This window comes from Archocentrus centrarchus, chromosome 8, assembly GCF_007364275.1.
Source record: "Archocentrus centrarchus isolate MPI-CPG fArcCen1 chromosome 8, fArcCen1, whole genome shotgun sequence".
Classification (NCBI taxonomy): Eukaryota; Metazoa; Chordata; class Actinopteri; order Cichliformes; family Cichlidae; genus Archocentrus; species Archocentrus centrarchus.
Window position 1 is genome coordinate 14558829 of NC_044353.1, and position 21706 is coordinate 14580534.

Here is a 21706-nt window from a genome sequence, read left to right on the forward strand (position 1 = left end):
CCCATTCTCCCAAGCTTCCTCTTATTCAGCATCTTCTACTCCCTACATGTTTTATAAAGTCATCTGTCAAGTGTTGATCATTAAGTTCTTAGATATCTGTTATGCTCTCATCAGATAGCAGAATAGAAACGACAAACAGAATCATCCAAGGTGGCATGATTGAGCAGGTGCCACTGTACACTGCTTGTCTCTTCACCTGCACACTTATTGTTTGTCATCACTGGTGTTTCTTTAATGAAGACGCCACTGAAACTTGTTATTCACCTCTAGTCTTCTCATTCATTTTACTCCACAGTGTGAAGCTCAGTGTTCTCTGGCTAAATGAGGCAGGCTGTAGAGAATACGTGGTGCACATAAAAATGTGCAGGTGAAAAATTCTAACTTTAAAACTCAAAAGATAGTCACTGAATTAAAACCTCCAAATTAAATTGAAAGAGGCATTTACCATGCTTCTTGGTTTCACTGTACATTTATGCAGCCTTTTATGCCAGACACATAATACTGTCTCTCATTAACGCTGCCAAATAAAGGCAGATAGAAAGAAGGCATAAAAGGTCAATAAAGAGACCTAAAAATGTTCGATTTATTTTATGAAAGGTTAAGTTACCTTGATAGTGGAGGCTGAACATGCCATGGTTGGTCTGTTGGAGACTGCGATAGTGAATGTACACCTGATTGGTTGTACTGCGAATCACCTGGCCCTCTTTCACCAGGGTTTCATTGGCTAACAGCTCTGGTCCTGAACCTCCATATCCCATGATTGTTAGAGACTCATCCTTGGAAAGGTTAGCCTTTCTCACCTGAGAAAAAAAAAGAGGACACCTGTTCTGTCTGCTGGCATTGTTATATAAACTTGTCAGGTAGTTTAGCAGCTCATGAAATTATTCTACTGACACTGACGCTATACAACCTTATTTAACTCATGACAGTACTGCACCTAGAAGAGCATGAGCTGAGTTAGAGACTCAGTTAAAAAAGACCCCTCATTGATGGGGATATCCTCCTGCAATTAATGAAAATATAAAATAAATGTAGAAGTCAGGATAACATTACAGCCTCATTTCATAACAGAAAACCCTTCAGCAGACTTATCTTTATTACTTTCTGCAAAATTATTTTGCCCTAATTTGGAGGTCTTGTACTAAAATTTTATCCAAATACTTTCAGTCACCCCTGGTTTAGTAAAGATACATACTCCAGCAAAATTATGTTTTCAATGTTAACAATACTAATAAAATCAAAACTATTTTAAGCCTGCTGTAAGAGATTCTGTGATTATCTTTAACATTTCTACAAATGCTTTTTGGTAACCACATCCTAGAACACACACAAAAAATGTCCATAGTAAACAGATTAGAGAATGTACATACTACACTCTTATAAAAGGGTGGATACTATTAATGTCTTTCTATTTATATAATCTATAATGATAAGCCAGACATAATGCATATGTACAAGGTATTCACATCATAATATACTTGTGTGTACAGGAATATTACTACATGATGCACCCATACTACATAATCTGCTGATATCAATGCATTATGTATTGATATCAGCAGATTATGTAGTATGCACCCATACTACATAATCTGCTGATATCAATGCATTATGTATTACATCACTATATTCATAAGGCAACAATGTACAAAACATAATGCGACCATGTTTCTTACATTTGAGCAATATGCTCAAATGAGCAGTAGGTATGGCTTTAATATTGCTCAGTGATGAGTCAGTCTGTACTATTTATGGCTATGAGTCATCCCTGATCAACATGATCAGCCAATCAGAAGTTGGCATTGCAGGCTCATCAATAATGGTGCAGCCTAGAACTGATGTTACTACAAATAGACTGGCTGTTTACTTAGAAATTTGGGGTTCTCCAGTTTCTCACTGTCTAGCTACTTGCTTTCCAACTTTCTTCATTTCACTCAATAATGTTGGAGTAGGTATAGCCAATCACACAGCACAATATGATCACATGAATAAGCTAAGCCAATAAATCTCAATCTCAATGCTTGGCTGAAAGAGGCTGCTTATCATTAGCATTTATTATCATAGCATTAGCAGTCTGAAATTGTATGTTGTTTACTCTCCACTTCAGATAAATACATCCAGAGTGTACAAAGGGTATTAAATATTAAGGAATATGAATATCATGTTGCACATCTTTGAAGAGTAAAGAACACACATGCCAAATTTCGTGGTCTATAGACCGGAAAGGTACAACCTCGTAGACAGATGGACAGTTGACAATATCCTCCCACTTTATTTTGTGTGTGAGGATAAAATTAGTTGGTTAAGATTTGGGAGGAATTGTATTTATGAATTTATGATACACATTACCTGAATTTCCACCCCATAACCTGCATAGACAGTAATGCTGTAGGTGCACTCCAAAGGGGAAAAAGATGAAGACGATGTGGGATCAGGCGACTCAACAACATCCTCCATCGCTAACAAAGTAGCATTGCACTGAACTGTAAAAAGAGAGGGACAGCACAGGAGAAGAAGAAGCGTGTCACAAATAAAAGCTGTGGCAAACTTACGTATACGTTTTATAACAACAGCTTATGTCAGACACTTTTCTCAAGGGCTTCTTGGGAGTTTCTAGGATGTACAATCTCATTGTACATCCTGTATAATGACAATAAAGGCATTCTATTCTATTCTATTCTATTCTATTCTATAAGTAATTATGAATTGCTTTTTTTCTCAAGCAATATCTTCACAGGCTGTCAATGTATTCTTGAGATTATGACAAATTGTCAATGAATCAGCCTGATGCTGGTGAGATGTGGTATTGTTGCATTCCAGTAGCCTGCATTTTGGAAGCAGAGATGAGAGAAGTTCCAGTGTCTTAAGATCTTTTACCGAACTGTGTCATCACTGAAACTCTGGATGCCTCCAACATGCCCAATGATCTAAAGTGAGCAGTCATGAAGGTACAATTTTAAATGCCTGCAGAGACCCACATGATGGTTTAGTTACTATATAAATATGGTGCTGGTTGCTTATGATTGTTAGGTTCTGCATGTGACTTAAATTATCATCCATTTGGTCATCTTGTACCAAATAAAGGTGACCAAATAAATAAATAAATCTGACAAGGAGCAACATTCCTCTTCTTCAGATGTATAATGTGCAATAAGGTAGTGGAAGTTTTCAGTAACAGTGCATCAGCTGGTTTAGATAAATAGTAACTGACAATAATAATAGCAAGTAATGGCTGCAGTGAAGCACTGGCTTGGATAACACATAATATGCTGGTTTGTCCTGGCTTCAATTATTTTATTGACTGACTGAAACTGCTGCTATGCATCAATAAAATCAAATTACTGACCACCACTTATACAGAAATGGTCTCTGGGGAGGAAACAATCTTTCCAGTCTATTTTGCAAAGACTGAACAGAAACAAAGAAAGCATTCCCCACTGGGTAAAGGACTATGAAAACATGCTAAAATGGTAACATGTTGGTTTTGCACCTCGTTTAAGGAAGTCATCCTTGTTGCTGCCTCATACTGCACTGTACTGTACAGACATGAGACTCACACAGGTCAGTCTTCTCGACTCTTAGAAAGAAAACAACAGTGTTGGGAAGGTTACTTCTGAAATGTATGAGTTACAGATTACTAGAAACTCGGTTTAAAGTTTAGCCATGCAACTTTTAAAAAAATGACTTTAATTATTAAAGTTCTGTATTAAATTTAATTACTGTTTGATTACTCTTCTGACAAATGTGTTAAACTACAGCAGGAAAGTAAATGCTCTAAAGAAGTAGAGGCTGTTTCTTCAGCTTTGACATTTTGAAGCTGGCAACATTTTTTTTTTTATATCTGACAAATAAGTTATATTTGAGCCTGCTTCTGGTTTCAGGAGGAAGACAACAGCACAGCAACATGATGTGTCAACTGGTAGCAGTCATGGCACACAGGTTGATTACAGCTATGAACATTTAAATGGAGCTCCTTCTTTACTGACCAAGATTGGTTTTAATAACTGCAACTGAACAACACATTTTTCTTAGCAACTGATTTAAATTACATTTATTCTATTTTTGAAACATCTAACTCTGTTACATGTCTCTAATTGCTCCCCACTGCTGGAAAGCAAATAATATTTGACACCTTTCCCAGCTCCTCAGAAAACAATTAACACTAAAGACACAATAAAACCCCAAGAGGAATCAGGTGACAAACACACTCTGTCTTTGTGTCCTTTGCACACACCTCACAGATTGTTCATCTTCTGTGACATTTCTCTTCCCACATATGGTGTAAATCAGCTGACCTCCCTCCTCCAGCTCAATCAAATTTCCCAATTCTCGTTTGCGCTGTCGCTGTGTGACTCTCATCTATCTTCAACGAGAGCTGCACAGGCACCCGAGCCCACAGAAATGCTGTACTGGTGTCTCACTTAAGTGCATCTCTGACAGGATGCTGTTGCACTTTTCACCACCCTGTATCAGCATACTTGCCCTGATATACTGATCATACAGCTATGTACTGGTATTTCAAGGTTCACGGTTGCTCTTTTCAGTTACTTTCATGCCCAGCAATTATTTTTTTAATGCATTTTATTCATCTTTTTTGATAAAGATAAACAGTGTCATTAGACTTCATTATTAAGATTATTAAGATTTCTCTGGATAAAGAGAACAGTCCCTTTTGTACACTGTAATATTTTTACTGGCTTGAATATTTAGAGTTCTGAGACATTTTTTCTTTCCTTTTAAAGTAATTAAAATGATTTGATAACCATGAACTATTTTGTGGATCAATTAAACACAACTTAAAATATAATTGGAAAGCTACTTTCAACTGCTCCCTTATTCACAAGGGCTCGCCACAGAGGGCAGCTCTGCACGTTTGATTTGGCTGATTTTTGCACCAGACGATCTTCCTGATGCAACCCAAAGGACTTGTGTCTCCTCCCAGGATTTTAGGCAAATGTGTAAACCGCAATGTAGCCACTGAATTAAGAAGGAATTGTGCAGTACTTACAGTGCCAGTCAAAAGTTGGACACACTCACTCATTCATATGTATTATGTGTTATTTAATTAGCAGTGTAGGTGTGCACATCATAATTGTTTCAAAGCATCACAAGTCCAGTCAAAAAGTAATTCACCATAATTTGGGAATGACATCATTATAAATATCAGATAAGCTTTTTTTTTAAAAATTAATTTGAAACATCAGTGTAAAACTTTGTCCATGACTCAGTGGGCCAGTTAGGAACATGCTAAGTGAATTTCTCCAGATTTAATGACAGAGGATGAACAGCCCATTTATCCAGGCTCTCTTCACTACCATTCCTTCTTATACTAACCATCTGAATCAAAGATACACAAGTCCACAGAAGATGTATCACTGATAGAGCTGGCTTCAACCATCTAAAAACAACTCAAGCTGGTAAACCAATCTGTTTTTGTTTTGCTTTGGGATTATCGAAGGGAGAAGGAGACCGCAGGTGGTCTCACTGTCTACATCAAATAGGAAAGTAGGAGTACACTTCATCACCATCTTCTTCATTGAGTATTGAGTGTATACACTCCTTTGCATCACGAATCCTGAAATGTAAAAACAAAGGAAGCACAGTATTGCTGCAGGAATTAGTCCAGAAATATACACATATATCTGTGCTGACTGCACTTTTATTGTTACTGAAAATGGAAAAATATTCCATCTTTAGCAGTGAGCTAAAATGATATTTTAAAACTCCCTAGATATTGAATATTACTTCACATTACTATTATTATTTTTCTTATTATTTTTACAAGTCACACTGGTAACCTGGTAATGTTTCAGTACTAATATTTACTGAAACTAATTATGATTTTATCTTACCTTGTATGTCAAGATCTTCTTGGTAATCTTTCTTCAAAGTGAGGAAGAGAAGTTGAAGTCGTGATCGGATTCAGCAGGAATTTGTAGCTGCTGTGGGTCATCACATTGCAAACAAACAAAACTCAGGGAAGGCAAAGTGGCGGTAGGCAATTACCTGGCATGTGCATTGTGGTTATGGTGGTTGTGGTAATCAGAGTGGTGGTTGTCTCCTCCTCTATGGGCAGTGGGGACATGGTATTCCTTGATCCCATCTGGCTGGCAGCAGATGAGGAGCTTAAAGCTGTTGTGAGAAGCCCTGGTGACATGGCACTGGCTGTTGACTCAGTCTGCCCCAGCCTGGGCACAGCCTGAGTTGGATTGGTGGTGGTACCTGCACAGTCCAAGGATTTGATTCAATGTGTGTAATTTCTAATGAACAATTAACAATAGCTGCATTCCTTAAGCTATATAAAGAGCAGTATTAGTGTACCTGTGCTTGCAGAAGCTTGTCCTAAATATTCCTTACTCTGCAGGGCAGCATGGATCATGTCTCCCAGTGGGTAGGAGTCTGGGGGGGATGTTGGTGGTGTATCAGGCTCGGGAGTCATGAAGCTCATCCCTGGAATAGGCACACATAGTTTGCAACAAAAGGGAGCAAAGACATGTCATGGCAAACAAACTACAAATGTTTTTTTTATAGATGTAAAGATACTGGATAGATACTAAATAAATATCTAAATCCACCAGGATTCTGCTGGAACAACAAGTGTGCATACATTAAAGAACATACACATACACATAGTTACCTGAAACTAGGTGGATCATTGTGACAGACAATGTCACAAGGCGTGTGAACCTCATGGTTATGGATGACCTGAGAAGGTTAAAATGAACGGATCGATTAGTAAACTGTTATGTGATCATGTAATTAGGCCTCTTCATTTTGTAGGTTGTAATGATTACTAATAATAGTAATAATCATGATTGCTGCGGGAGGCATAATCCGCAGGAGTGGAAATGAATTACAAATTGTTAATCATTGCAAATTCAGTCAAATTCAGCACATGTTTACATTACACAGGCCACAATGACTCGGAACTGAACATCACTGCGATACCGTAAAATCTCATCTCAAATGGAAATTCATTTTATAAAGTGTAGAAGCATACACGTCTATTTATTAAAGGCTATTGTTACAGGTGTTGAAAAGAGAGAGAGAGTGAGAGAGAGAACCAGGTAGGCCCACATGTCGCACAAGGTATAAGGTTAAATATTCAGGCTCTCCTCTGCATTTTCTCATTCAAATCTGCAACAACACGCCGAAAATGCGCTATTCCAAAATTCAGTGAGGAAGCCTGCATTCGCCGCATGCACAATCTAAACGCATTACCTGTTCACGGTGATGTGTCAAAAATCACCTCCGCTGCTATTCGAGGCGTTTCCTTGGTGAAAATACCAGCTTGGTGTATTACAAAATGATGGGGCTCTGCGAGGCAGATTCTCTCCCTCGGCCCTCTTTGTGCGAAGGACGATTTTTGACACCAGTCATCACCACCGTGAGACCAGCAACCATCTCATCAGCGTTTAAACGCGCCTGCCACTCACCTTTGTCTTCCAGGCGGCGTTCTAGTGTTCTTTATCCTGGCAGGTATCCTGTTGCTTTAGGCTGAAATACGGCGGGATTTGCGCTGGTGAGATGCCCCTAGCTGGTTACCGTGTGGTTGACGCATTCGGCTATGATGTGAGGGCATTTGTGTTGAAGCTCCAGGTGCACCCTAGCGGCGCAGTGCTGTAACTGCAAGCGGCGTGAAGCCACTATCCACATTTTGCCAGTGAGCGGTGGAGGAGCTGTCCACCGACGCGGTGCTGAAGTGCGTCCTGACAGCGCTGCGCGGTAGCCTATATCAAGGTAATCTGACAGAGACGGGAAAGACGGCACGGTAAATAGTGTGTGTTTGCTCATTTAAAGGCCTGCATGTGCCGTACCGTATGCATGGAGAACATTTTGCGCCGCCGATTCCTGGAATGGGTGGATGTTTGCTCTAACATGGAACACGGACAATAAACAAGACAGCTAAGCTGTGGGGGCTGGTGCAGAGCAAAAACAAAATGTATGCTGAAGCATGTGCAAGATAATCATCCACAAATTATGAAACACCTTCATGGTGTGTGTCTGTGCTGCACCACAGGGTGTTTCCAGTGGGCATCTTCATCATACATGTTGAAGCGACCAACGAATCTGCAGACCCCCCCACCCCGACACTTTGTTTACCGAATCTTTTAAACACACACACACACACACACACACACACACACACACACACACACACACACACACACACACACACACACACACACACACACACACATTTATCTATAAAGCCACAGTTGTAGAAATCCAAATGCAACAGTTGAACTTGCTCACTGCAGTGTTAACAATTAATATTTTCAACTTATCAACTAATAGATGATGCCACTACACAGTATACTACAGTGGTTTTGTACAACAGGACAAGGGGGAAAAAATAAAGAAATTCAGAGCTTTAAAAGTAATAACTGGTCAATCTGTGAATTTAAAGCAAAGGCTGAAGTGTAGTCAGAAGGCTTAGTGTGAGTTCAGCCTGCTGTGAAATCTTATATCCACAGCTAGTTTGGGTCACAGATCAGGGCTTATGTAACGCCACGTCAGCCTCAGTCCCAACTTTAAAAAAAAATGGGGTAAGTGATCCAGTGCAAAGCTACATGTCCTAAATGTTTCACTGTTTTCTCTCAATTACACTCTGACATTGACCTCAATCCCCATGACGCTCAACAGGGATTAAAATGAAGAAAATAAGTTGGACTAGGACAATTTATTGTTTGCGTTAGACTGTTAGCAAAACTTGACTGTAGGAAAAATTGTCGTTTTATTATGTAAATTAAGAAAAAACCCACTTTCAATAAAAATATAACCATACAGTAAGTCCTAGTAGAAAGTGTGATGGCTCCTGTAAAACAACTAAATTCTTTAAAATTGCAACATGTTTTTCAGCACTTTGCATTATTACACATGTGTATTATTTCTTAGTCTGTTTCTATTTTATTATTTCAGGGTCTCCCCAGTTTAAAGGATGCACTGGTCAATGAACACACTTCCCTTGACTCCATATATGGAGCTGGGTGTCCATTCACTGAGCGGCCTTCTGTGGACTCTACTGCTTTTGTTTCTGTGGCACTGTTATCGGATGGGATCCGATCTGCCAATCCCAGGCCATGCGCATGCTGGAAAGCTCAAGTCAAGCTCACGGCGGTCCATGATGACCCGTAGCGGTAGCTGCATTGGAACAAGGTGTAGCGCGCGATCCAAGCTGTCAAGGAGTGATCAAATTAGTCCCTTTATTTCCATGGAAACAGTGGATGATGAGGAGCAGGGACGGGGTTACCTCACCCCAGTGCTGAGTCATGCCCTGTTCCCTGCCCAGGCATCTGCAGAAGCCAAGAAGCTGTACACAGCCCTGCAAGAGTATGCCAAACGCTACAGTTGGGTGGGCATGGGCCGCATTCATAAGGGCCTCCGTGAACAGGTATGCTTATTCCATGTGGACTACAAGATGGTGGCAGTAGAGTTGTTCAAAGAAATTCAGTCCTTTAAAAGTAACAACTGGTCAATCTGTGAATTTAAAGCACAGAGCTATGCATGCTCTGAAGATTTGTCTTCAGAGCATGCATAGCTGCACAATTTTGTGTTGCTACATTGCCACTCTAACATCTCATTAGTAGCTATATTGTTGAAGCCAAAGAAAGCAAAAGAAAACTCTGCCAAGAAATAATCAATGATTTCACATTTGTCTCACTTTAGGTCAGACTGAATGAACATTCTGCTATACAGAAGCCTCATCTTTTCTTCCTGCCAGATGTTCCAAGTGTGCCTTTCTTCCCACGTGATGCCCATCGACATGACATTGAGGTCTTGGAAGCTAACTACCCCATGATCTTGGCTGAATTCCAGGCTGTTTACCAGAAGGGCATTGACTCAAAATTAGGTTGGACCTGTGTTGGACCAAAGGTATGCAATAAAATCCATCAGGCCAGCTGAGAGAAAATAAAATAAAAATAAAATTAAATAATGATCTGTGACTCAAAATATTATGAAAAGAACTTGGCAAGATCTTGGAAATCTGCTTTTTGCACTATGACCTGAAACATATTGTAGTATATGAAATTTTTCAGATTATTAATAGTTTTTTCTTTTTTTTTTGTTGGTTTTCAAGCTTTTAGTTTTCAGTTGAGGTCAGAAGTTCACACTACTCATGGGCATGAATGTCATGGTAATCACTGTCTTTTAATTATTTCCTTGAACTGTTCTTTTTCCAGGGTGGAATGATCATACAACATACAGCTTTAATTACTATAAAAACAAGAATTGGGTGCACTAGTTTGAATTTATTTTGGATTTTCTCTAACAAGCAAAGAGCCAAAGTTATACATACAGTCACAAATATATACATATATCCCCACTAATATTTAGATAAATGCCCCTCAGCAAGTTGGACCTTGAACAGATGCCTTTGGTAGCCATTAACAAGCTTCTAATTCTGGCTGGATATTTAACAGCTCTTCTTGGCAGAATTGGTAGAGTTCATACTGGTTGATTTCCCGGAAGCTTAATGTTAGCCTGCTTTATCCATTTAAAAAAACAGTTTTGATGTGTATGGGATCGTTGCCCTGTTGGAATGCTCAACTGTGTCCAAGTTTCATCCCTCTATCTGTTGATTTGAAGTGAAGAATTTGGAAGTAGTCATCCTTCTTCATTATTCCATCCACTTTGTGCAATGGATCAGTACCACTGGCAGCAAAACAGCCCAAGAGCATGATGCACCACCACCATGCTTGACAGCTGGTACAGTGTTCTTAGGTTTGAAAGCCTCACCTTTAAAATCCTTCAAACATACCTCTTGTCATTGTGGCCAAACAGTTCAATCTTTGTCTTGTCTGACCAAAAACCTTTTCTCCAAAAGGCATTTGGCTTGTCCATGTAGGCAGCTGTAAATTTCAGTTGAGTTTGAAAGTGTCAATAATGGAGCAGGGGCTTCTCTCTTAGTGGGCACCCTCTCAGTCCATGGTGTTCTAAAACTCACTTCACTGTGGACAGTGACGCTGGTGTTCCAGCCGGTTTCCAGTTCATGGCAGACTTGAGCCTTGTTGGTTCCTGGGTTGCCCTTGAACCTCCTAGACAACTTCCTCTCATCTGAAGGGGATAGTTTTGATCTTCTTACTAAAGTGGTGTCACATCCAAAAACTTAGTTGTTTGAACTGATGAGCTTGGAATCTGCAGTTGTTTATAAATAGCTCCAAGAGACCTTCCTGATTTGTGTAAATCTACAATTCTCCTTAGATCCTCACTTGGATGTACTATATAAAATTCCCTGGACTTTTCCATTGTTCTGAATTTTAGTCAATCCAATGACTGTGTTAAACAAATAATTTTTATGTTGGCAAAAACAAAACAAAACAAAACAAAACAAAACAAAACAAAACAAAACAAAACAAAACAAAACAAAACAAAACAAAACAAAACAAAACAAAACAAAACAAAACAAAACAAAACAAAACAAAACAAAACAAAAGTATATGGATCTCTTTGCTCCATAACAAAATTGCTCAAGTACTACACATTTAGAGATGCTGCCATAGTCAGATTAATCTCATAATAAATACATGTTAAATCTGACACACGTATACACATCTAAGAGACACCAAGAAAGACCACAGTATTAGTATTTATGCAAGCTTTGATAACTCAGTTGACATAACTGAACATATCTGCAATTTTTCTTCACTAAAAATCCAGAGATCTTTGTAATAATAAATATACTGATTTTGCTTCACCATGTGTATATCATCTGAGTCATAGGTTAAATGCAGACTGTTATCTTTTTCAGGGCCAAGCTGTGTTTCATTTGTACAGTGCTGGTGTCTGTGTGGCAGGAAACTGCCGTGCCTGTCCCTGCACCTACCGGACGCTTTTGTCTCTGCGTACATTTATAAACAGCAACTCATTGGGATCTGCGGGATTTTGGCTGCTGGGGCCTGGAGCAACTTTGGGAAGCTCATATGGACCCACTAATACACGCTTACGTTGTCATCTTGGTATGTAATGAAATTATAGTGATTGTAACTGTCCCAATGACACAAATACATGGAGTTATCCTCTTATCCTCCTTAATTAATGACATGTTTTCATGATATTTACATCAAGGTACACTTACACATACTGAAGTCCTAGAGATATGACCACCTCTAGGACTCCAATATGTTTACATGTATGTAGTGTAGGGCCACTAATGGAAATTATTAGAGGTTCATTATCATTATCACAGGTAATGCAGTGTGAGAGACAGAGAACATAGCAGTATTGTCAGATTTAAGATATGGTGGAACTATTTTGAGTGCACACAATACATTGTTGTCAGAATTTGCTACACTAAAAAGAATTAAATACTAAACCATTGCATAATGTGATACTTCATTGGTCAGGGTTGAGAGTCAGCTCCCTTTTGTCCTTTTTGTAATGTGATCCATCTGGCTATAATCCTTGCAGCTTTAAATAAAAACAGGGTCGGAGCCCATGCCCTTTTAAGTAAAGGGGAAAACATAATGCTGTATTTTTCTAACTGAAGCTGAGAAACAGACTCCACTTCTGTAGGTCTGCAGACTCCGCCCCTGTGCGAGCTGGTGGTGGGAGGGGAGCCTCAGTGCTGGTCAGAAGGACACTGCCTCCTGGTTGATGACTCCTTCCTTCACACTGTCTCCCACAAGGGTCAGTTTTGAAAAACTAATTAATTTGTGATCACAACTGTTATCTTGGGAAAACTTTTTTTTTTTTTTTTTTTTTAGTTTATTGCATTTATTAATTGACATATAACTAAATGTTAATATGCAAAATGTGGTGGAAAATTAAAAATTAAATTTAACTCATTTCTGTGCACAAAACAGTTTAGTAATTTTTAATGTCCCTTGATTATTTAAGGGTTTTGCTTGATTTTCATTAGTTGAATTAAATGATGATAAACAGCTATTCATTTTTTTATGCTAAAACTGTATCTGTGTCTGTGTTTTTATAGGCCCTCCAGATGCTAGACCTAGCGTCATTTTGAGTGTAGACCTCTGGCATCCAAATGTGGCTGCAGCAGAGAGACAAGCTCTGGATTTCATGTTCAGCCCTGACCTCTAAACTTGTATACAACATGAACGGATGCCTTACATTAGCCCTGCTTCATCTGGGACATGCCTCTCATTCAGTGACGTGCGGTGAGGGTCGTGACTGGTGAGGCACTGACGTCATCACATCAGATTTACAAACATATAGCTTATTCACCATTTGATTGGCAACAGTTGTTTTGTTTAACATTAACATAGTCTGAAGCAAACCTTTTAGCTCCGGTGTTGGTCTTCCTTTAATTATTATCTTCTGCTTCGATTGAAAGTCCAGTTTAGAAAATTCTTTCAGTTGAGTTATGTAATCTTCCATGTTGAACATAAGGCCAAGCAACAGGAAAAACTAACTGGCCTTGCTAACTGTTTATGGTAGCTTGCCGCCGAGGAGTCGTAGAGTCCCTGGGATCACCAGCGCCCCCTACCATGAGGCACGAGAACTGCGTGCCTCACCTAGAGTCTCTTCGCAGCAGTTTCATGATCGCTCAACACAAGAATGCATTACACACACATACAGTTGTTAATGAAAAAAACAAAAAATAAACTGTGCATTATATACACCAGCTAAAATATGGAAATTTAGTTCATATAGTAAAAGTGCAGTGAGACCGGAAAGTAATCCGGTCTCACTGCATAGCATGCCAGCACAGTTAGTAGTCATTGGCAATGACTATACTGAGCCGCACCACGGATTGCGCAATCCGTGGTGCGGCTCGCCGGGCTGGTGCCTCACCGTTCGTCTCTTAGTATTTGACCGGCAAATGCGAAAATTCAGCGATTTTGAAAAAACTAATCTAAAAATGGTGTAGTTAAATGGAAAAGAACTTTAAAATACAAATCACTGAATGAATATAACCATTTAATTTATTTTTTAATTTTATATTTCCACGATGACAGGTGAGGCCGTGCCTCACCTGCCTCCCCTGACTGCACGTCACTGCTCTCATTCCAGTAAATTAATCACTGTGTGAATCTGCCCCAAGAATTACACAAGCTACTAGCCATGCTTTCAAGTGGTGTTGGATTTCTGCGCTACACCGAGATTTGTCACATGAATGCATTATGCTGTTGTTAGTCAAGGCTAAATGCTAGCCAACAAACTGAACATCACTTGAAAGCACAAAGAGCAGATCCAGCATTAGCATCTTGATGTCATAACTTCATGCATGTGAAAATTACCTGTTTACTGGAGTTTGCTTTGAACTTTTGGTGCATGTGCTAATATGCTTCAACTGAATATGCTAATATGGTTCAACCAAAAAAACTGTGAAAACCCAAAAATCAGATAAATATAAATTTATTTTTGTTTCCCAAACATATATTGACTTATATATATTATTTCTTTCTTTCTCTATTTACAGTACTCTGTGTATGCTTGTATATTTCTATCTAGAGATCTTTTCCTATAGTTTTATTTGTTTATAACTGGTTGTCATGTAGTGGTTATTATAGAACATACAGTAATGTGAAAAATTCTTGAGCCACCTGTCATTTCTTTATATTTTGCAAGGAAATTAAAAATGTGTGCAAACATACATGGAAAAACAGTATATAAAGCAAAACCAGAGTCAATATTTGGTGTGACCACCTTTATGCTTCATCACAGCTTTCTTCTCATATCTTTAAGTAGTCTTCAGGAATATTTCTCCAGGTTTGGATGTTGGCTGCCTTTTGTTCTGTTCTCTGTCAGGATGATCCCACACTGCTTCAGTAATGTTGAGGTCCAGGCTCTGGGGAGGGCAATCCATTGTGTGTTTTTCTATCCAGGTATGCCCAAAAGCACTGCCAGTGCCAGTTATCATTGTCATGCTGAAAAATGAAGCTGATACCAATCAGATGCTTTCCAGATGGCATTGCAAGATGGATCAAAATCTGAAAAAAACTTCTTACTTTTCTGTGTTCATAATTCCGTCAATTTTGACACGATACTCAACACCACTGGCTGAAATGGAGCACCAAATCATGAAAAAAGCCTCAGTGTTAAGTGGCTTAAAAAACAAACAGCAACATCCATCCCTCCATCCATTCTCTTTCGCTTATCATGTTCAGGGGCTGCCGTGGGCAAACGGCAACAATGACAACAAAATAAAAACAAAACAAAAAAACATTTCTCTGAAAATGGTCAGGTATAAGGACAGGATTGCACATGAGTGAAAAAGCACCAAATAGCCAAAGAAAAGTTTTTAAAGACCTTCAGAAAGCCTGAAGATCTACTGATCAAGACCACCAAATTACATAAAAGTTTGGCTCATTGGAAACAAAATAATAATTTTGAGGGGTGGCTCAAAACCTTTGCACAGTGCTGTACATATGAGGCTTTTGTCAATGCTCTTTGGAAACCAAATTACAAATAAATGATTAAACCATTACTGTCTTGGCATATATGATGAGTTGTTACTAAGGAGCTAAAAGTGTGCCCAAAAAACATCCCCCACACTATTACACCACTACCGCTAGCCTGAACTGTTGATACAAGGCAGGATGGATCCATGCTTTCATGTTGGTTACACCGAATTCTGATACTATCATCTGAATGTAGTGGCAGAAATAAGGACTCATCAGACTAGGTATTGTTTTTCCAGTTTTCTATGGTCCAATTTGCTACCTATGCTACCATTTTGTAGCCTCGGTTTCCTGTTCTTAGCTGACAGGAGTGGCACCAGGTGTGATCTTCTACTGCTGTAGCCCATCTGCTTCAGGGTTTGACATGTTGTGCATGCAGAGATGCTCTTCTGCATACCTTGGCTGTAATGAATGGTTATTTGAGTTATTGTTGCCTTCCTATCAGCTCAGAGCAGTTATTCTCCTCTGACCTCAGGCATCAACAAGGCATTTTTGCCCAGAGAACTGGTGCTCACTGGTATTCTCTCTCTTTTTTTGGTGTTTGTGTGGGAAAAATCCCAGCAGATCAGCAGATTCTGAAACACTCAGACCAGCCCATGTAGCACCAACATCACATTTAAATTCATTTGAAATTCATGAGGTCTTCATGATCACATCTACATGCCTAAATGCATTAATTGCTGCCATGGTATTGGTTGAATGGACACGTGTGCTAATGGAACAGGTGTACCTAATAAAGTGAATGGTGAGAGTATATATTTGTTGATGCATACTGGAAGAGTGAGTTTTGTTAGTTGCACATTTAACAAACTTTCCACAATTTAATGAGTCATAAATGAGTATTTATCCTTAAAAAAAGACTTCTCAACTCCTGTATATACATCAAAATGTAATTATTTAAGGAAAAATAATTATTTAGGAGAGCATGATAAGTTAATAATATAAAAAAAAAAGAGGCAGGTTTGCACTCTAAAACATATCACAGAGAACATTTGAATTTATCTGCCTTTTAATTCAAAACATCATGTTGAGACACATTCCCATTCATTGAGGTCATGCAGCTCTTTTTTGGTTCCCTTTTTTTTTTTTTTTTTGGCCAGTAGATGAGAATTAGTGTGGTGATTTTGTCTTATCTGCCATCTGTTCCTCTGAGGGTCCCATGATGAGGATTACAGCAACTGAACTAATCCATCCCAAAGAGACAGATTATTCCTGAGACTGTTTAAACGTAGTTATATGACAATGATTCATTCAGCAGGGGACATTTACTCTTCAAGCTGTGTGAGATGTGACAGGAAGGAATAATGAAGCTTTCAGATTCATTAGCAAATAGTATAACAATTTAAAAGTGAGCAAACAAGTAATTTGTTTTCAGAATTAAGGGATATGCAGTCAAATATTTTAAAATGAAGCCAAACCTATATTCCAGAGATATTTGCATGCCGGTAATGGCATATTGTATTATTATTGGCCAGTATTAATAAAAAAGGCTAATTAAACATTTTTCTGCAACTATAACAATTTTATAACACATAATTTTTCATTACCAGCCTTGATATTAGTCGGTACAAATTTAACCATCGCATGTGATACATGCAATGGTTAAATTATCACGTTTATCTGAAAGACAAAAATAGCCGTTGTCACACGCAGCAACTTACATGCTGTTCTTCTGTTATGCAACAGAATTAGCAACTATAGAGGGATTTCCCTAAAGTGAAAGATCACAAATGTGGAAAGTGGTTAAAAAATAAATCTCTGTTTACTATCACTGGCAATCTGCTGTTTAGACATTACATCAGTCATTAGTATTCAACTGGAAATAATCTGCTTGGTCTATTATTGATCTATTATTAATTTCAGTATTAAATTGAATTCCAAGGAAACAGTCATCTTTCAGAGGTTTATTACAGCTTTTGCATTCTGGACTCAAATTGTTAAAGAGAAAAGTTGGAGAATTAAATTACAGTTCCAACTTTATGGTTTCCTTCTCACTTAAGCCATCCCAGCAGAAAGAAAAGTGGGATGCAACAGCTGACCTGCCTAAGACAAAAGATCCTCAGGCTTTCCACAACATGCAGTCTGGGGTAAAATAACATCATGAGAATATGATCTGTTTGCTATATCAGGCAGCCTAGTTGTTCCTGATCACAGAGAAAACCACTTCAAGTTTGTCTGTCAATAAAGCCAAAATATCACCCACCCCAGAGTAACATCTGTGTCCTGTTCTTCTTTCTCCCAAAACAACGTGCACAGCTGAGCCTGACTGAGCTCCCAAGCGGACAGTGGAGAGACAAACATAGAACAAAACATAAAATATAGGGATAAAATTTGAACAGCATCCATAAATAATACATATTCATCATGTTATTCCGTGAATAACACATTTTTACCCATATTATCAATTGTGTTCATTTACTCATGGAAAATGATGATTATTAAAAAATTTTCTGACATTCATGTGAAGATGTCAGGGCAAGGAAAAAAAAAATACATTGAAACAGTGCCATTTAAACACCTAACAATAACACATCCACATTGTTAGTATGATGGTGCTAGTATTTTTTTTTAATCCTGACTGCTATTGTAATCCTACACCTTTATTCTTTTAATTCTTCTTTCTTTCCCATCTCTATCATAATCATCTTATATGATTTAAATATATCACATCTCACAAAGCAGCACAGAAACAAGGGTAATCTGTGATGTATAATCCAAATAAGGGCCCAGCACCATTTAGACTACACATACAGTCTGGTGAGTAGCAGCAGATGTGAAGAAAGTCAATGTGTTCAGTCCTTGATGTCAACTCCACTGCTAAGTCAAACTAAACTGGAAATCAAAGGCTGTCTATAATTTTATATAAATTACAGTCTCCTTTCTTGGTTGAATACAATATTTTATTTTATTTTCACAGCAAGGGTCACCAGTTCAGCTGAACATGTAGGTGAGAACTCCTGTAATCCAGCAAAGACTGTAAAATTCACTGGGTTTGATTTTAGTTGTCTAAGGTGAGTCTGCAGTGCAGCAAACCAAGTATTTCCACATCATAGATTCATTTAAAATTCTGTAGACTTGCTACTTTTTTGTATTGGAAACATAATTACAAATTCTTTAAAACATCTAACAATGACACAGTTACAGTCAATCATTCTTAACTTGGAAAAGTCATTAAGAAATGCAACAAATGACAAACATACAAAACCAGGTCTGGCTCTCTAGAGCTAACATTCAAATTTTAACCAATAATAATAATAATAAAAAAAAAATCAGGAGTGCCACGGTATCTACAGTAGTAGTTACATGGGTACCCATTACCAGAAATAAAATAACAACAATAGAAAGCTTATTAAAAATGCATCCGCTCCTCTCTTCATTCTTTTGTTCTCATTTCTTTGACATCATTTTCACAAACTCTGTGAAGAAGATCAACACAATGTTGATGAGCTATTTTCTTGTAGCTTTGTAGAAAAGCTATTTATTCATCCTCCTATTCAAGCCTTACAGTTTTACAGCAACATTATAGATTACACCCACAAGATTGAAATATGGGTAAAACCAAACTGTTTAAACAAATGTCCATTTTTTTCTACTGAGGACTGTCACAATAATAGGAAGACAAATATTGAGGATAGACTTGTCACAACAACAAAAGCACAGGTGAAACTAGCTTTCTTTTCTTTTCTTTCTGATATTGGAGTGTCTTTAGCCTCCAGTATCTTGAGGAGAGTGTTGTTGTGAATTGGCGCTATGTAAATGAAATTGAATTGAATTGAATTTACATTTTATTTATGTTGATTACTTTCTTAAACTTTCCTGTCTCTCACATCACTGCTGTTATGTGAGGCAACACGAAATAAAATAGAATGTTGCTGTAGACAGATTTTTTTTTTTTGTTGTCTGCATGTGTTTATGTCTTGATTTGTATCTTACCTTCAAAGTCAACTGTTCCATCGCCGTTGTTGTCCGCCTCTTTGACCACTGCATCAATTTCATTTGTGCTGGTGTGTTTGCCCAATAACTTCATCATAGCATGTTTCATCTCATCAGAAGTGATCGAACCATCACCATCTAAATCAAACTGCAGAAAGGGGTGAGAAGAAATCAACTTTTATACAAAAAAAATTTGGATTTCGGCTGCAAGAAGTTCACACTGTTTTGCCAGATTTTAACTCCAAGTTTTTTATGGTAAGTTCATGCACTGTCCACCATGGGGGGCCAAAGACCACAAAGAGCCTTAAAGGTGTGTTTACCTCTTTGAAAGCATCTTTGAGTTCCTTCATCCCAATCATTCCTGCAGTTTCATCCAGAAGCTTGGGAGTCATTAGGTCCACGAAATCATCAAAGTCCACCCTTCCCCCCACTGCAATGAGACATGATTTCAAAAGACTGTCTTTTAGTGTCTCTGTTATATTTGTCCACATTAGTTTTCGTAAAATGCGCTGGTTAGAACTGATTTTCATTAGTTAATAAAGCGTAGGTTTTAGTTACTTTGGTTTCACATTACTCACAGTTCATGTTGATGTTTTGGCTCAGTTCTATCAGCTCCATTTCAGTTGGCATGTAACCCATGGTCCTCATCAAGTTCCCCAAGTCTTTACAGCTTATTAAACCATCCTTGTCCTTATCAAACTCTACAAAAGCATCACGTAACTCTGCAGAGCATACAATTTGAGGAAACATGAGAAATGTAAGGAATTATACACCCTTTTTAAATGCAAATATGAAAGCATAACAAATAATTACCTTCTATCTCATCATGTGTGAGTGCTCTTGACTGCAAAACAACATAAATACAAATATGAACTGATGTTAGTAATGCTTTAGTAGCACCACAAACATTGTCCTCCATGAAGCACTTTTCATCTGTTGTTCTTAGACAGATGTTACCAAATCACGCAACACACTCTCATCCCCGGGGTAAAAAATGCTGCTTTCTGAAAGCAGGGTCATAGAAACAGTCGTGCACACTGTGTATTTCTGCAAGGCTCCTTAAGCTCTGCATATAAATATATAATCATATAGTGTAGAAGAAAACTAAGTTCCCTGTGCAATAAGCACACCCATAACACAGTTGCTGAAACTGTTCTCATTCAATGCCTTTGAGATATGCGAGTCTGTACAACTGAAAACTGTAGATTTAACTTATTTAAAAATTTATTGCAATAGAATATTGTAAAGTAAAAAGAGGCAAGATAATTATTTTCCATAACATCAGTTCCATCCATAACATCCATAACAACAGTTCCATAACATCATATACTAAAGTAAACAAGTCTGTTAATTTACAAATTGAAAATCTCTTAAACAGCTGTGCAGGAGATTCCAGAGGAAAACAAACAAACAAACAAACATTTGTTCAGTATGTTTTTCTAACATTTGCTTGCTGTATTCCTGAATGGTATATGTTTTAAAATGTGTTAATATGCACATATTTAAGCCAACATGAATCTGTGTCATCTGTTAAATCTTTGCATGAAATGTTTTTCAGCTGACAGCTGCAGCTGAGTAGATCAAATCAAATATTATTAACAGTTGAAATATTAATATGAGCCCGTATAGAATATAACCTAACCTACATTTGCTTAATTTATGCAAAAGGTGCTTTAATTCTATGAAATTAGAGACAATGTATTCAATGTAACTGATCCCGGTAAAGTACCAGGTAAAAAGATGACCTTAGCTCCACTACAGAATGGAACTAGTTTAAAATGATATGACGTTAGAATTTCTATGAGAACAGAAGGACTGTTAAAGGGGAAAAAAAGCATTTCTGTTGACAGTGAAAAAATTAATGAATATTCTTACATTTCTGACAAACTCAGAAATTTAAGATAAAGACATGCATCATGACCATGACAAAACTGATATAAAGTCACAATAACAAACTGAACAATACTAAATCATGAAACCATATTTACTCACATCTCTCCTCTTTCCTCCTCTGAGAAAGATGCAGGGCTGTTGAAGACTCATGATGCCAGATTCAGTCAAGTTCCCTGGGCTGCTTGTGTTAGTGAATTTCTTAAATTTCCTTCTGTTATTAGTGCGAGTGAGTGAGAGCACGTGTGTGTATAAACTGTGGAAATCAGCTGTGGTCTGCATACGCCAGACGAGACGAGGGATGTCTCATATGGATTATGTCTGCCGCTTTGCTCTGGAAAAGAAAGATAGGCTTAAATGCTGTGCATGTGCACAACTTCACAATCATGGTCAAATGTTAGTGTTTGCATAAAAAAAGCTTTTAAATTTGTAGCATCAGTTTTTTTTTAATCTATAATCTTTAATAATTACATACTGTATGTAACAATCGAAGAATTGCTTTATTTGTAAATGCA

The 21706-nt window shown here is 38.0% G+C and overlaps 3 protein-coding genes across 4 annotated transcripts in view; 1 reads left to right on the top strand and 2 right to left on the bottom strand.

The window, feature by feature from the left end:
• Nucleotides 1–7713, bottom strand: part of sez6l2 (seizure related 6 homolog (mouse)-like 2) — a 24656-nt gene extending 16943 nt beyond the window's left edge. For both annotated transcript variants that reach the window (XM_030735896.1, XM_030735895.1), the window contains exons 1-6: nucleotides 7437–7713; nucleotides 6638–6705; nucleotides 6322–6450; nucleotides 6007–6222; nucleotides 2350–2483; nucleotides 608–800 (exon numbers count right to left, since the gene is read on the bottom strand). In XM_030735896.1, the coding sequence (XP_030591756.1) occupies nucleotides 608–800; nucleotides 2350–2483; nucleotides 6007–6222; nucleotides 6322–6450; nucleotides 6638–6692 (727 nt within the window). In that variant the 5' untranslated portion in view covers nucleotides 6693–6705; nucleotides 7437–7713. The remainder of the gene's footprint in view (nucleotides 1–607; nucleotides 801–2349; nucleotides 2484–6006; nucleotides 6223–6321; nucleotides 6451–6637; nucleotides 6706–7436) is intronic.
• asphd1 (aspartate beta-hydroxylase domain containing 1) lies at nucleotides 7697–15321 on the top strand. The gene is made up of 7 exons (XM_030735897.1): nucleotides 7697–7740; nucleotides 8923–9394; nucleotides 9670–9876; nucleotides 11753–11960; nucleotides 12517–12630; nucleotides 12935–13101; nucleotides 13966–15321. Exons 2-6 carry the CDS (start codon nucleotides 8942–8944, stop codon nucleotides 13042–13044), a joined length of 1092 nt encoding a protein of 363 aa, XP_030591757.1. The 5' UTR covers nucleotides 7697–7740; nucleotides 8923–8941; the 3' UTR covers nucleotides 13045–13101; nucleotides 13966–15321.
• A 1124-nt stretch (nucleotides 15322–16445) lies between these two features.
• cabp5b (calcium binding protein 5b) lies at nucleotides 16446–21485 on the bottom strand. The gene is made up of 6 exons (XM_030736719.1): nucleotides 21294–21485; nucleotides 20115–20145; nucleotides 19880–20023; nucleotides 19622–19731; nucleotides 19302–19449; nucleotides 16446–18784 (listed from the first exon to the last, which is right to left on the bottom strand). The coding sequence occupies exons 1-6, from the start codon at nucleotides 21471–21473 to the stop codon at nucleotides 18756–18758; spliced, it is 642 nt and encodes a 213-aa protein (XP_030592579.1). The 5' UTR covers nucleotides 21474–21485; the 3' UTR covers nucleotides 16446–18755.
• Nucleotides 21486–21706: the final 221 nt, after the last annotated feature.

What these genes read in the sequence shown, in the direction of transcription:
- asphd1 (XM_030735897.1), top strand. Translation starts at nt 8,942, where the DNA reads ATGCACTGGTCAATGAACACACTTCCCTTGACTCCATATATGGAGCTG. An exon ending in ATAAGGGCCTCCGTGAACAG is followed by an intron (nt 9,395 to 9,669) that starts GTATGCTTATTC and finishes GTCTCACTTTAG; the next exon opens with GTCAGACTGAATGAACATTC. An exon ending in GGACCTGTGTTGGACCAAAG is followed by an intron (nt 9,877 to 11,752) that starts GTATGCAATAAA and finishes TATCTTTTTCAG; the next exon opens with GGCCAAGCTGTGTTTCATTT.
- cabp5b (XM_030736719.1), bottom strand. Translation starts at nt 21,473, where the DNA reads ATGCAGACCACAGCTGATTTCCACAGTTTATACACACACGTGCTCTCA. An exon ending in CACACATGATGAGATAGAAG is followed by an intron (nt 20,024 to 20,114) that starts GTAATTATTTGT and finishes TATGCTCTGCAG; the next exon opens with AGTTACGTGATGCTTTTGTA. An exon ending in TCAAAGATGCTTTCAAAGAG is followed by an intron (nt 19,450 to 19,621) that starts GTAAACACACCT and finishes CCCTTTCTGCAG; the next exon opens with TTTGATTTAGATGGTGATGG.